Raw genomic sequence first — 15,213 nt, 5'->3', positions numbered from 1 at the left:
CTTATATGGAGAAAGGGAGAAATCTGGATGGATGGATGGATGGATGGATGGATGGATGGATGGATGGATGGATGGATGGATGGATGGATGGATGGATGGATGGATGGATGGATGGATGGATGGATGGATGGATGGATGGATGGATGGATGGATGGATGGATACTCTGCCTTCTCAACCTACTGTATTTTTTATTTTAAACATTATTTGATGGCCTTTGTGGCAGCCGGCAGGGATGGAGATCCATATTTTATGTCACACACAGAGTATAGATTTAGATAGATGGATGGATGGATGGATGGATGGATGGATGGATGGATGGATGGATGGATGGATGGATGGATGGATGGATGGATGGATGGATGGATGGATGGATGGATGGATGGATGGATGGATGGATGGATAGATAGATAGATAGATAGATAGATATTGCAGTACACAGGATTTCAGAATTAGACATCCCCAGTTATTAATTTCATATACTCACCAGATCTGAATGCCCTGTTAAAAAACTTCCCATGGCGTTCCCCCCTGATGTCATTTACGTTGAGTTGCAATAAATGCAAAACTCTCTGCAGGTTCTTGTCTTTGTCGTTCGCTCTATTCAGCTGGCTTTGGAAACACACGGCAAGAAGGTGGGGGCCGGGTGGTGAGGGTTACGGGGGCGAGAAACGCAAAAGTAACGCAATAGTTACTTTTACTAGTAACTAGTTACTTTTATTGTGGAGTAACTCAGTTAGTAACTCAGTTACTTTTTGGGAGAAGTAACTAGTAACTATAACTAATTACTTTTTCAAAGTAACGTGCCCAACACTGCATGTGGATGTGTTCAATTTCTGGAGCTAATGTTATTTTGGGTTTCAAGATATAAATATAAAAATATTCATTTGAAAAATGCCTGTTATTATATGATCTCTGACCAACCACTTCAGGTGTGATCAACCATTAAATGGCCATTATTAGCGGTTATCAGTCTCATAACCCTCTCAAAACTCTCTACCTCCTAGTAGGTTTCTTATTCCACATGTTTCAGTTACACAGATTTTAATGTTTAATGTTTGAAAGCAACTCAGTTTACAGGATATAAGATTTTTTTTGGAGGGGTTGTTCCATATGAGCTTCATGCAGATCAATCTACTCAAATTATTTTCAGATTAAACATAAATACATTAATAAAGTCTGTGGGTAAAAAAGGAATTACCTTAGGTTTAGGATTAATCTGTGATACCAACCTACTGAGCCTGAGTCTACAGGGAAGTAGGAGGCACAATCTGAAGACATTCAATGGGACTGATAACTAATGATGACCATTTAATGGGATGATAACATCCAAAGCGGCTGCTTTATTTATAAGGAGCTTGAATATTATAAAATTCACTGAACCTAACTTGACCTTTTTGTCAATTCATGCGGTTCAGACATGTGACCAGACTACACAATTGAAACTGTCTAACAGACCTCTTTTTACTCTCCTTCCCAGATTACAAACGTCAAAGCCTCAAGGTCAGACATTGTAAAGACAGGGAACCCAAAGTCCACGCCAAAGCATATATGGACAGAAAGCGGTAAGGAAATGTCCATCAGTAGGCTCTTGTCACAGACTCTGCACGGCAACAAGAACAGCACCGCGTTGGACCTTCACTATAACACACCGGAGCCCTACTCAGATCAAGACCTTTGGGACTGGCTGAGAAACTCCACAGACCCACAGGACTCAAAGCCTCGAGCGAAGCGGCGGCCCATGGTTAAGACAGGCAAGTTTAAGAAGATGTTTGGCTGGGGAGACTTCCACTCCAATATAAAAACAGTCAAACTCAACCTGCTCATCACTGGGAAAATCGTAGATCACGGTAACGGTACCTTCAGTGTGTACTTCCGCCATAACTCAACTGGCCAGGGCAACGTATCCGTCAGCTTGGTACCACCAACTAAGATAGTGGAGTTTGACGTGGCAGCACAGCAGTCCGTCATCGACGCCAAGGACTCAAAGTCTTTCAACTGTCGAATAGAATATGAGAAGGTGGAAAAGGGGGCGAAGAATACTCTCTGCAACTTCGACCCATCTAAGACCTGCTACCAGGAGCAAACCCAGAGCCATGTTTCCTGGCTCTGCTCCAAACCTTTCAAAGTAATCTGCATCTTCATTTCCTTCTACAGCACTGACTACAAACTAGTGCAGAAAGTGTGCCCAGACTACAACTACCACAGTGACACTCCCTACTTCCCCTCTGGGTGACGCTCCCATTTGCTCAAGCTAATGGATGGCTGGAACAAAAAACTGGGGATCCCTCCCGTTGCAGATGTTAACCATAATGTCCCTAAACCTGTCTACATGGTTTAACCATCCCAAGTCCTGTTTATTTTCTCCTTTAGAGGGATGTGAATTTATTTTTAATATTTGAAGCCTAGAAAAATAAATCTGTAATATGCCTAAAATGCACCTGGAAAACTGTGGTTGTTTTGTTAGCATTTGCTTTTGATTTATGTCATGTATCCTCTATGCCATGGTACGAGGGTAGAGGCTGGTGTACTTGTCACTGTTAAATTCAACCCTACTCGTTAACTATATTTATTTCTTAACCCTGATTTATTCACAGTTTCATATTTTATCTTTTTTCCACTTCTCATACACATACTCTTTAGCGACAGCATCTGGGATTACCGCTACCTATGCTGCGCGCTAATAGGCTCCTGTTTGCTTGTTGCATAACTGGAAAGCAAAATAAATCATGATATTTAAAAACAACACAAAAATAATCTACGGTTGTTTTTACACAAACTGCAAACCAGTAAACGGTGGCGAGTTCAATGTGAGTTTGGTGCTTTTAGAAACATACGGTGGTGTCTCCTGCCTACAGGGTGAACTGGGACTGAGCGGATAGCTTCCTGCTGGTCCAGTCCGAATTTCAAACAACCAGTGTCAATTCTCAGCTTTTTCAGTGAAGCCAGAATGCAGCGTTTGGTGGATGACTGGTTGACACACTGAATGTCTGATTGAACATTTGGGGAAGGGAAGATGGGGGTGGGCGGGGCTTCCTCAGTCTGAAATAATATATCAAATGTAGTGTACTGAATTCTATGTCTTAGAGCCTAATTTGTATAAATGATTTGTACTGTACATAGTTTATCCAAATGAAACTGCTTCTGTACATGTCTCCACCTGAGCTGTGTGTTTACCCCTCCCTGATCTTGGTCAACCATTATAATGCTTGTTCTTGGTTCCTCTATCAAATAAAAAGATGTTGATTCCCTAGATGTGAATATCATGAAAACTACAATTCTGTACTCAAGTTGTAAAACTGACTAAAGATATTAAAGCTATTCTCAGAATTATTTTCTTTCTTTGGGTATGGGAAGATGTCACGTTTTGGCTGTGGTTTGGAGGACCCAAATGCAGAGGCAGAGAGGCTGAGGTGAATACTTGTAGTTTTAATGAAAATGGTAAACAAAGGCAGTCCAAAAAATCCAACTAAAAATGTAACAGACCAGAACCATGGAGACATCAAGGGAAAACACGTACAAGGAGCCAGGGAGAGACGAGGGGAGATGACTGCAGCGAAGACAGGACCAGCAACAACAGAGGAACCAACAAAGAGTGAGAGCAGAGAGAGAGCATAAATAGCTGACAGAGACAAAGGGAGGGCTAACGAGCTGACAAGGAGCAGGTGTGAGGAGACAACGAGGGAGCCAAGGGGAAAGGAACACACACACGAGGGCAGAGGACAACAGAAAAACATGAGAACTAACATAAATCTAGAAATTACAACAAAATAGGAATTAAACCAAAAAAACTAGAAAACAAGGAGCAAAGTAAAGCACAACATAACCAAAACCATGACAGAAGATTAAAAAACAATGAATTTTTTAAACAATTACATTTTGATGAACATACATTTTTTAAATTCATTGTTAGTATGAAAACTTGGCCATGTTAGAAATGGTTAATAATGATTTAAAAACTGTTATATTTCTATGATGTTGGTAGTGTAATGAGAATTACAGAAAACAAAATGGCTGAGGAACATTTTGTCTCGAGTCATGACTGGCAAAGGGGGATGGTTTAAACCGACATGCTGTAAGGTAAGTCAGTTGTCTGTAAATAGTGTAACAACTTAGAAACCTCTTTATTTACTTGGCTGATGAACAATGTTTCACAAGTAAGGACAAATCTGTCTATGCTGTTCAATGTGAATATTTAGACTTAAGAAACCAGTTTTTCTGTTTAGCTCTTTAAAATGAGATCAAATCAACAATGAAACCCAGAATAGGTGCAGTTTGAAAATTAGCTAACAATACAGATCAGAGTGCAATCTAACATTGTTCATTCCCTACTCGGTAATAAGCAAATAAATATAACGTAAGATATTTTGAAAATAAATAGTTTAGCCAGAAAGCAACATATTTTATGGAGGCTTGGTTTCTAATGTGTTGATTCACCTTGTGATTAGTGTTGCACAGATACTGATACTGAAATGGTGGTATCGGTATTGGCGAGTACCAACCAATAGGGCACCGATACCATTTTGAGAGCCAAAAAAGTTTGTTCAACTATTGTCACCCATTCCAGGTAAGCAATAAAAGGTTCTACTGGATTCACTTTGTTTCAGTCTTTTTTAGGATTGTCACGATACTAAACTTTTCAACTCGATACTGATACAAAGTAAAATATTCGATACTCGATACCCTTTTCGATACCACAAGAATAAAAACAAAGACTCAAAAATTCAACAGAAATATTTTCATTACTAAAAAAATACAAGAAATAAATAAAAAAAACAATAAGAATGAAAAATGGCCAAAAATCGCACTTTGACCCAAAATGGCAGACTTCCTGTGGGTTTTAGGGCATACCTCCAAGAGACTTTTTTTCATGATTTCAGGAGATCTACCTATGTGCCAAATTTCAAATCTCTGTGACTTACAGAGACTCACGTTAGGGGGCGCTGTGGCGTAATTTGGGGGCGGCCATTTTGGATTCCATTATAGACTGGCTATTTCACGCGGGGGACAATTTACTGCCACGTTTTCCTGAGTTTTTTAATATGCGAAGTCCCCGTAAAATGCGTTCAAAGTGAGAAAAGAAAAATAATAATAAGAAACAGTACAGATACAATAGGCTCTCGCAGCCTTCGCTGCTCGGGCCTAATAATATTTTGATTGGTTGTATGCTGTGCACAATATTAAGCAAGCTCGATAAAAAAAACTTACAAAATTAAAATGAAGTGTTCCTTCCTTGGCTATGCTTTGCAGACATAACAATGACACTAGCCAAACCAGTTAAAAAAAAAATATTCTCAGCAGCTGCACCTCTTACAAAAAAGTCGCTGTCTCACAGGTTTTAGAGGTTTTTAAGCTCCAGCAAAGCTGATAATTTACATTGATAGTTGATTAACAGGCTTCTGTTGAACTGCAATAATCAGAATCAGCTGTGCTAAAGCAGGGAAACCTCTAGAACCTGCAGGACAGCGGCTCTCAAGAACAAACATTGGGGATACCTGCTCTAAATGATGTGAAGGGGCTGAAGGCTCTCCACACGTCTTAGGTTCTGGAACGTGGCACTTTGATAGAGACTGGATTCCCTTCTACTCTGGAGTGGTCTGCACGGAGAGGCAGGACAGCGCCCCACCCTAGCTTCCCACCATCATTCTGCTGGTGGACTTAAACGCAGAGGTGTAAAAAAGTCAGTGACACCTGGAGTAGCTTGATCAGCAGGAACGGACTTCCAGCTCTGAACCCTAGTGTTGTTTTGTCAATGATCACCTGTCGTTGTATCTTCCGACCTTCGGCTGTAAGTCTTTGACGTTTAGTTGGAGACAGAAGCAGAGGTGTCCACCAATCTAAACCTGGGGGTGAGCTAGATATGCAGAGAAGGAAACTAGACAGACTGTGCAGGCCCAAGCGAGTAGTGGGGGTCTACTGGGATCATCTGGTTGAGCCCTCTGTCAGGGACATATTTAACTCCCACCGCTAGAAGAGTTTGTCCCAGATCCGGGGGAAGGCCTCTATAGTCAATGTGGCCACCCTAAAATGTAGCCTTAAAGTCTCTGGTGCCTGTCACAGTAGTGATCCCCAATCCCAGTGGTGGACACCTGCAGTAAAGGACGCTGTCAAGATAAGGAAGGAGTCCTGCCGAGCCTGGTTGGCCTGTGGGACTCCCAAGGCAGGAAGTGGGTATCGTTAGGCCAAGTGTGACACTGCAAGGGCAGTCGTGGTCAGAGGTAAAAAGTTGGGCCTGGAAGAGTTTTAACAGAGCATGAAAGACTGTTGGTTCGCCTCGAAGCAATTCTGACAAATGTCCGATGCCTCCAGAGGTAGAAACAAAGCTTTGCTAAAACAGTTTTTTGTGGGAGTGAGGAGCTGCTGACCCTGAATGAGAACATAATTGGACCCTGGAAGGCAAACTTTCAGCATCTCCTCAACCCGGCCAACATGCCATCCATGGTGGAAAAAATAGATGGGGTGCTTGGGCCCGAATAATTCAAGCTGAAGCCACTAAGGGGATCAAACACCTTCATGGTGGCAAGGCTTCAGGGATGGACGATTACCTGATTACCTTGGGTTTATGGATGCAGCCGGCCACTATTTCTCAAACAACCAGTGGACACATTTTTTCTAGAGTGGAAGAACACAAAAGCTCTGTGGCTGATTAGAGTTATTTCTTGGAGTATTCTCTGATCTCGTACCATGTGCGATCAAGCAAATCCTAATAACTGCCAAAAAGTTGGACACAGAGAGAAATCCCTCGTCGTTTGGGATGTTAAAATTGAATTGTGAGAGTGATAGCGTCGTTCCAATTCTCCCGTTAAAAATCATCATTCAGATTTGAAAAAGAATCTATGAGATGGAAAAATCTGTTGCATGTATTGGGCTCACAACATATGAATAATAAAAAAAATAGGTTTATGTGTTTATTGCATGTCCTACAGGTGCTTAAATAGATGTCCTCATTAAGGACCTGCCGTCAACTGATCCGCAAGACTGTACGGGTTGTGTATTTAATCATAAAATAAAAAAAGTTTTTAACTCAACGTTTACCATCATCTCCAACCCTGGAAACATGACATGTTAACTCAATGGGTGTCATCAAGAATATGTTTCAATCAGATGAAAAATGATTTATTTTCTGTGTTTCTGTCTTTATAAAAAAAACAGGAACTTTAAAAACTTTGAGCATTGATAATAATGTTAAAACAACTTAAAACTTAGAAATTTGTTAGAATTTTGTTAATCTGATATTAGTTTGTTCCAGTTTACAGCATATTTTACATTATGGCATGTTAGGATAATTATCATTGAAGATGTGTGAGTTTATTACACCCTGGTATGGGCTGCCTGTTGCATGTCAGAACTGACATTTTAATCTAATTAGGACAATTCCTCTGTCTGGATATACAGTTATAATCTTCAAGATTTGGAAATGGAATGAGAGCGGCGTCCCTCAGCAAAGTGTAATCTTTTGATAAGGCCGGAGCCATGGATGTCTAATCATCTGCTAACATGTATGATGTAAAATATGATGATGTGGCAGACTGGAGATGTATAAAATGACTTTTTTAACTATTAATCGGGGCCACTTCCTGAGAGGAGAGCCCAGAGGTGAGTAGCTGCCTTCTGTAACTCTAAGCAACTTCTCTGATCTAAGTAAGATTAATATTTCTATCAGAATCTGATGTCATGTCTCCTGGTTATTTAATACATATAAGTAATGAAGTGTTATTTAAAGAGTTTGTGATCTCTTTTCAGGAAAAAGAACCGGAGAGATAGAGCATCAGGGTGTAGACAGAGAACACACACAAAACGAAAACAACAACAAAACATACAAATGGAAATAACTTCTATGTCAGTTTTCTTCAAAATATTCAAAAATACAATAACGAAGGGACTTACAAAATAAAAATACCATGCTAATTATATTTATAAAAAAAAAAAAAACAATTAGGGAAACAGGAAAAATGTAGAAAATGAAGCAAAACATAAATAAAGTTCAGAAAATAAGGTGATCAAGGATTCTAATATGCAAAACAAACACATCGGAATTAAGTTGTTATAAAGTTTACATGTTGGTAGGGTTGGCAACTCTCTAAAGAATATATAAAGAACACTTCTTGGCCAAGCATTATGTTCCGCACTACAGATGTCATAATCTTTTTTGTCTGTTTATCTGTGTATGAAATGATCTGAATTCATTTAGACACGTACTTTTGTTTCTAATTATGGGACAGTTCCACTTTACAAAGGATAGTAGTGAACCCTCCCCCTAAACACCAGATTTAATTTAGATGTATGTTTTAGGCTTAATCTGGTTGTTCCATTATAGTCTTAATTCAGCCAAGATATAGTTGTTGAAAATTTGACTGTATCAGCCAATTTTTCCTGACACAGTAGGGGGTTGAAAAGACGTTACAAACACAGTTTTTAATTGATTTTTAATGATCAGATAATTACTGCTTTTCACCTCTCCCTTTTCAACCAAATGTAGACATTGTTTCAACGTAAATCATGTCGTCTTTTCTATGTCTTTTCGACCAATTTGTGGCTGCACCCACCCCTATTTTCTTCTGCACCACTCCATTAATTGTACAGGAGCATAATGTTAGACAAGTTCCCCTTTGCACTGAACCCTAAGAAGGCGGCCAGAAGCGGGAGTACTTGGCAGGTTGCTCAAAGTGTGTGCCAGCAAAGTTTCCCCCACTTTCACCAGGATCTTCATCCTCTCCCTGGTTCAGCCAATCATCCCGTCCTGCCTAAAAACACTACAATAATCCCAGAGCTGAAGGAATCTCCCTTCACCAGCCTGAATGATTACTGCCTGGTGAACCTCACTCCAGTATTCATGAATTGCTTTGAGAGACTGGTTCTTCAGCACACAAAGGACTACCTCTTCTCAGACCAAACCGTGCAAATGGCTCCACCTCCCATCTCTCACATGTGCCTGGCTCCCACCTCTCTTCCATTTGCATGTGCAGAGCATCAGCTCTCTACAGGGCTGTGAGCTAAGCCCCCTCCTCTATCGCCCATACACCCATGACTGCAGACCGACCCACGAGGACGACCGTATCGTTAAGCCTGTTCCCAATATTAGAGTGGTTGGACTCATCTCCAGGGGATGAGGTTACCTACATGGAGAAGGTGTTGAACGTGGCAGCCTGCTGCTCAGAATTCAGTTTATTTATATAGAGCCAATTCGCAACATATTTCAGGCAGGCGCGGAGCTAGATGGGGGGCCAGGGGTGGCCGTGGCCACCCGTAGCCAAACATTGGCCACCCGTACCGTTGTTTTCCCTCTAATACAGACGGTGGCAACAGCAATAATCTCAAGTGGAATATTCAAAACATAAAAATTTTTCAAATATTAACAATTACTTGACAACAAAAAAACTGTGGTTAATTATGCACATCAATATACTAACATTAAAGATGATAAATACAGAATTCAAGCAGAAATAAATTTTGTGTTTTATGGGGTAAAGAGAAAATCGTGTGTCTCTGCAAGTCATCTAAGAGTCTTCAGTGAAATAAGAGATAAATAACTATTTTAATAAAAACATATTAAATAATAAATTTATGTTGATATTAGTACTCGAAAATATCAATTTTATGCATAATGATATAGATAAAAGTAGGTAAGTACAGTGATGTCAAAGGGAAAGATGTTCACCTAAAACTCAAACCTGAAAGAATTTTATCCACTATACCTTTTATTAAGAAAGCACGGATGTTTGAATATATTCATCTATTTGTTAGCAAACGCTGTGGAAAAGTATACTTTGTCTTTATTTAGAAAATACGGATGTTTTGCTTGTTAATTTTCCTGTCTGAACAGTAGAGATTGACCATGAGGTTTTGGTGCCTCTCTACTTTCGGCCGCCCCTCAGTGTACATTAGTTATTGCCTGGCCACCCTTATTAAAATTTTCTGGCTACGCCTCTGGTTTCAGGGCAATTTACAGAGACAATTCAGCCAGATCATACAAAGGTTTCTATCTACATGGCAAAGATCTATCTCTTTAATTAGGTAATTTGTTTGAACAAATTTTACTTGTTTTAAATTGGTCTTAAGGCTAATTAGTTATTATTTAAATTCCTCGAGAAAAACTTTGTTTCTCTCATTAGAAAAGAATGATGTCATTGCATTATTTTATTGGTAATGGCTTTAAACCATTTTAATTTCTCCTTTTTGTCTTTTATGTGTTCATTAGTTCTTTTGTTTTCCAATCATACCATTTTTACTTCATATTTTAATTGAATTTAATTGTCCTAGTTAAGAGCCATTAACCAAAATATCTGTCGCTTTCTTTATTTTTGCAAATAAATGATTTTCATTTAAATATGTTGTCAATGTCTCTCATATCTGCAAAGATGACTGTTTGAAGAAGTCAGCGCTCAAATCCCCATTTGATCAATTCAATTCAGTTTATTCATATACAGGTGCTGGTCATAAAATTAGAATATCATGAAAAAGTAGATTGATTTCAGTAATTCCATTTAAAAAGTGAAACTTGTATATTATATTCATACATTACATACAAACTCATATATTTCAGATGTTTATTTTGTTTAATTTTGATGATTACAAATGACAACAAATGAAAATCTCAAATTCATCATATCAGAAAATTAGAATATTGTGAAAAGGTTCAAAATTGATGGCCCCTGGTGCCACACTCTAATCAGCTAATTAACTCAAACCACCTGCAAAAGCCTTTAAATGGTCTTTCAGTCTAGTTCTATAGGCTACACAATCATGGGGAAGACTGCTGACTTGACAGTTGTCCAAAAGACGACCATCGACACCTTGCACAAGGAGGGCAAGACACAAAAGGTCATCGCTAAAGAGGCTGGCTGTTCACAGAGCTCAGTGTCCAAGCACATTAATAGAGAGGCGAAGGGAAGGAAAAGATGTGGTCGAAAAAAGTGTACAAGCAAGAGAGATAACCGCACCCTGGAGAGGATTGTGAAACAAAACCCATTCAAAAATGTGGGGGAGATTCACAAAGAGTGGACTGCAGCTGGAGTGAGTGCTTCAAGAACCACCACACACAGACGTATGAAAGACATGGGTTTCTGCTGTCGCATTCCTTGTGTCAAGCCACTCTTGAACCACAGACAGCGTCAGAAGCGTCTTGCCTGGGCTAAAGAGAAACAGGACTGGACTGCTGGTGAGTGGTCCAAAGTCATGTTCTCTGATGAAAGTAAATTTTGCATTTCCTTTGGAAATCAAGGTCCCAGAGTCTGGAGGAAAAGAAGAGAGGCACTTCATCCACGTTGCTTGAAGTCCAGTGTAAAGTTTCCACAGTCAGTGATGGTTTGGGGTGCCATGTCATCTGCTGGTGTTGGTCCATTGTGTTTTCTGAGGTCCAGGGTCAACGCAGCCACATACCAGGAAGTTTTAGAGCACTTCATGCTTCCTGCAGCTGACCAACTTTTTGGAGATGCAGATTTCATTTTCCAACAGGACTTGGCACCTGCACACAGTGCCAAAGCTACCAGTACCTGGTTGAAGGACCATGGTATCCCTGTTCTTAATTGGCCAGCAAACTCTCCTGACCTTAACCCCATAGAAAATCTATGGGGTATTGTGAAGAAGAAGATGCAATACACCAGACCCAACAATTCAGAAGAGCTAAAAGCCACTATTAGAGCAACCTGGGCTATCATAACACCTGAGCAGTGCCACAGACTGATCGACTCCATGCCACGCCGCATTGCTGCAGTAATACAGGCCAAAGGAAGCCCAACTAAATACTGAGTGCTGTACATGCTCATACTTTTCATGTTCATACTTTTCAGTTGGCCAACATTTCTATAAATCCTTTGTTTTTATTGATCTTCAGTAATATTCTAATTTTCTGATATGATGAATTTGAGATTTTCATTTGTTGTCATTTGTAATCATCAAAATTAAACCAAATAAACATCTGAAATATATGAGTTTGTATGTAATGTATGAATATAATATACAAGTTTCACTTTTTAAATGGAATTACTGAAATCAATCTACTTTTTCATGATATTCTAATTTTATGACCAGCACCTGTAGCGCCAATTACTAACACATGTCATCTAAAGGCACTTTGAAATCCAACCAGATTCTCCAGTCAAAAATCGATTCAAAGTTTTCTATCCAAGGAAAACCAGCTGATTGCATCGACTCATTGACTCTTCAGCAATCCCTCACACTAAGCATGCTTGTAGCGACAGTGGAGAGGAAAAACTCCCTTTGACCAGGATGAAACCTCCAGCAGAACCAGGCTCAGTGTGAGCGGCCATCTGCTGAGGCCCACTGGGGTTCAAGGAGACAGAAGCAGACATAGAAAAAGAAGCATAGATACAAAAGGCAACTGTCAAGCAGCTCCACAGGCGGCCCCGTCCAGGAAACACACAGCCAAGCAGACGAGCTCCGAGCCAGCTCCCATGTCAGAGGATGAAGAGAGCACATCCAGTTAGTCACAGTCAGAGAAACAGGACTACACTGGAAAACAGGCCAAGCTCCAACATCTAGAAACAAAGGTGTTGATGGCAGCAGCACAGCTGATATTTCTCTCCAGGATGGAGTCACAGCCAAACAGGAACAGACCAGATGAAGCTACTATGAGAAAAAGCAGAGAGAGCGGAACGTTAGAGATTGAACTAACAGATTCTGCAGAGTGGGAGAATAGAGATAGAATGAAGCAGAATGATGAAAAAGGTGGTCCCTATGTCCTCCAGCAGACTAAGCCTATAGCAGCAGAACTATAGAGAGAGCTCAGGATAACCTGAGCCACTCTAACTAGAAGCTTTATCAAAAAGGAAAGTTTTAAGCCTAGCCTTAAAAGTAGACAGGGTGTCTGCCTCACGGACTAAAACTGGTAGTTGGTTCCACAGGAGAGGAGCCTGATAACTAAAAGATCTACCTCCCATTCTACTTTTAGAAATTCTAGGAACCACTAGTAAACCTGCAGATTGAGAGCGAAGTGCTCTGTTAGGAACATAAGGAACAATCAGATCTCTGATATCAGATGGAGCTTGGCCATTTAAGGCTTTATATGTGAGAAGGAGGATTTTAAATTCTATTCTTGATTTAACAGGAAGCCAATGAAGAGAAGCCAGGATAGGAGAGATATGATCTCTCTTTTTCATTTTCATCAGAACTCTGGCTGCAGCATTTTGGATCAGCTGAAGGATTTTGCAATATTCCACATGTAAAAAAAGGAAATTCTAGAAACCTCTTTGATATGGGACAGACATGCCTGTAATCTATGTAATGGGTTAGCTTCATCTGGATTTATAGACAGATATAGCTGGGTATCATCAGCATAACAGTGGAAATTAATCCCATGCTGTCTAATAACTCTACCAATTGGGAGCATGTATAAAGTAAAGAGAATTGGTCCTAGCACTGATCCCTGTGGTACTCCACAGGTAACCTTTGAGCATGTTGAAGATCTATCATTAACACGAACAAACTGAAATCGATCAGATAGATCAGATTTAAACCAGTCTAGTGCTGTTCCTTTAATTCCAACAAAATATTCAAATCTTTCTAAAAGAATATTATGATCAGCTGGATCAAATGCAGCACTAAGATCCAACAGGACGAGCACAGACACAAGTCCATTATCTGAGGCCATGAGAATATCATTAGTGACTTTCACCAGAGCTGTTTCAGTGCTATGATGAGCTCTAAAGCCAGACTGAAACTCTTCAAAAAGTTCATTATGTTGGAAGTGATCGCACACTTGTTTGGCAACTACTTTCTCAAGAATTTTAGATCAGAAATTGGATATAGGTTTATAATTGACTAAGTCATCACATCTAAAATGGGGAAGGAGATGAGAGGCAATCCTTCCTTATATAACTCGGTTGGAACTGGATCCAACATAAGAGTTGAAGGCTTTGGTGGAGATAATATTTTTTCTAACTATGACAGCTATGCTGAATCAAAACAATCTAAACCCATTTCAGATTCTATGGCTACCTCATATGCTGCTTAACGTTCCAGAGATAAACCATCATATGTAAAAGGCTGCCAATGATCTTATTTTTAACAGAATCAATGTTATTTATAAAGAATCCCATAAAATCATTACTGCTAAAGGCAGGTGGGATGGATGGTTCCACAGAGCTATGGCTCTGGGTGAGTTTGGCAACTGGATTAAAACATCTCTTGGATTACTCTTATTCACCTCTATTAATAAGGAGAAATATGCTGCTCTTTCTTCACGAAGGGTCATTTAATACCACAGTAAACTGCTTTTCCACACTACTTAGGATTCATGTGGCCATGTAGAGCACTATTTTCTCTCCGGTTTCCAAGCATTTTACTTTAAAGTGTGCAGCTCTGCATTAAATCAGGAAAGTAAACAATGGAATGCAACATGTAAGGAAGCCAGGGAGTAGCCAGTGTTTATTACTATTTCATTCTTTTATCTGTCTGAATGCTGCTTTTGGGTTGTTAGATCAGTAGCGACTGGCGCAGTGTGTTGATGTTGTTGAACTTAATGGTATCACGTAAATTAGCGGGTCATCCCGACAGGATGTCGATTTTAACACTCGGTGTCAGTCATGTAACACTCGAATGGATGAATGATTCCTGGCCTGAAAAACTCTACCAGTCCAGCCCTGGCATGAGCTGATACTAGTGCTTTACTCCGGGACCTGGAAGTCCAGCTTGGATAACACAGGTTGCACAAACCCATCCATGATGAGCAAGCATGAAGCAATGGTGGGAAGGAAAAACTCCCCATTGGGAAGAAACCAGGGCAGAATCAGGCTAACATGGCGGTTTTCTGCCGGACCGGTTGAGATGAGCCAGGGAATGCAGTAAGAGTCCAGGAGGAATGACACTGTGATGAAGCTTTATCTATGGTGATGGAGGAGGGGATAGAGGTGGGTTGAATCCGGGTCATCTGAATCGAAGTCAGACATAGTGCAACCACTGCCTGTGCTTTGGGTAGCAGACTCAGATGTGGATTTAGAGACCTTTAAGATGAACTCTGGATGCCGTTTGGGCTTTCGTGGAGGTGTGGTTCAGAGCTGATTAGCTGGTGTCGGAAGCCGATGAGGGTAAGAAATAAGTTTATTCAGTTAAACTTCCACCTAGGCTTCATTAGAAGAAATTGCGTTCCTGAAAAATAGAAAAAAAAAGAGTAGAAGAAAGCTGAAATCACTAACAGAAACATGGCCGAAATGTTATAAAACAGTAAAATAAAGAAAAGCTTCATGCCTGTTGTGAAA

The 15,213-nt window shown here is 40.1% G+C and overlaps 1 protein-coding gene across 1 annotated transcript in view; it reads left to right on the top strand.

Moving 5' to 3' along the window:
• nxph1 (neurexophilin 1) overlaps window positions 1-3,331 on the top strand; it is a 58,910-nt gene extending 55,579 nt beyond the window's left edge. The window contains exon 2 of the mRNA XM_038285924.1: window positions 1,479-3,331. Within this exon, the coding sequence (XP_038141852.1) occupies window positions 1,479-2,234 (756 nt within the window). The 3' untranslated portion in view covers window positions 2,235-3,331. The remainder of the gene's footprint in view (window positions 1-1,478) is intronic.
• Window positions 3,332-15,213: the final 11,882 nt, after the last annotated feature.

This window comes from Cyprinodon tularosa, unplaced genomic scaffold (genome assembly GCF_016077235.1).
Source record: "Cyprinodon tularosa strain WSP-4 unplaced genomic scaffold, ASM1607723v1 ctg217, whole genome shotgun sequence".
In the NCBI taxonomy this organism is placed as follows: domain Eukaryota; kingdom Metazoa; phylum Chordata; class Actinopteri; order Cyprinodontiformes; family Cyprinodontidae; genus Cyprinodon; species Cyprinodon tularosa.
The sequence above is the reverse complement of the archived record's forward strand: the minus strand, read 5'-3'. Positions and strand labels throughout refer to the sequence as shown.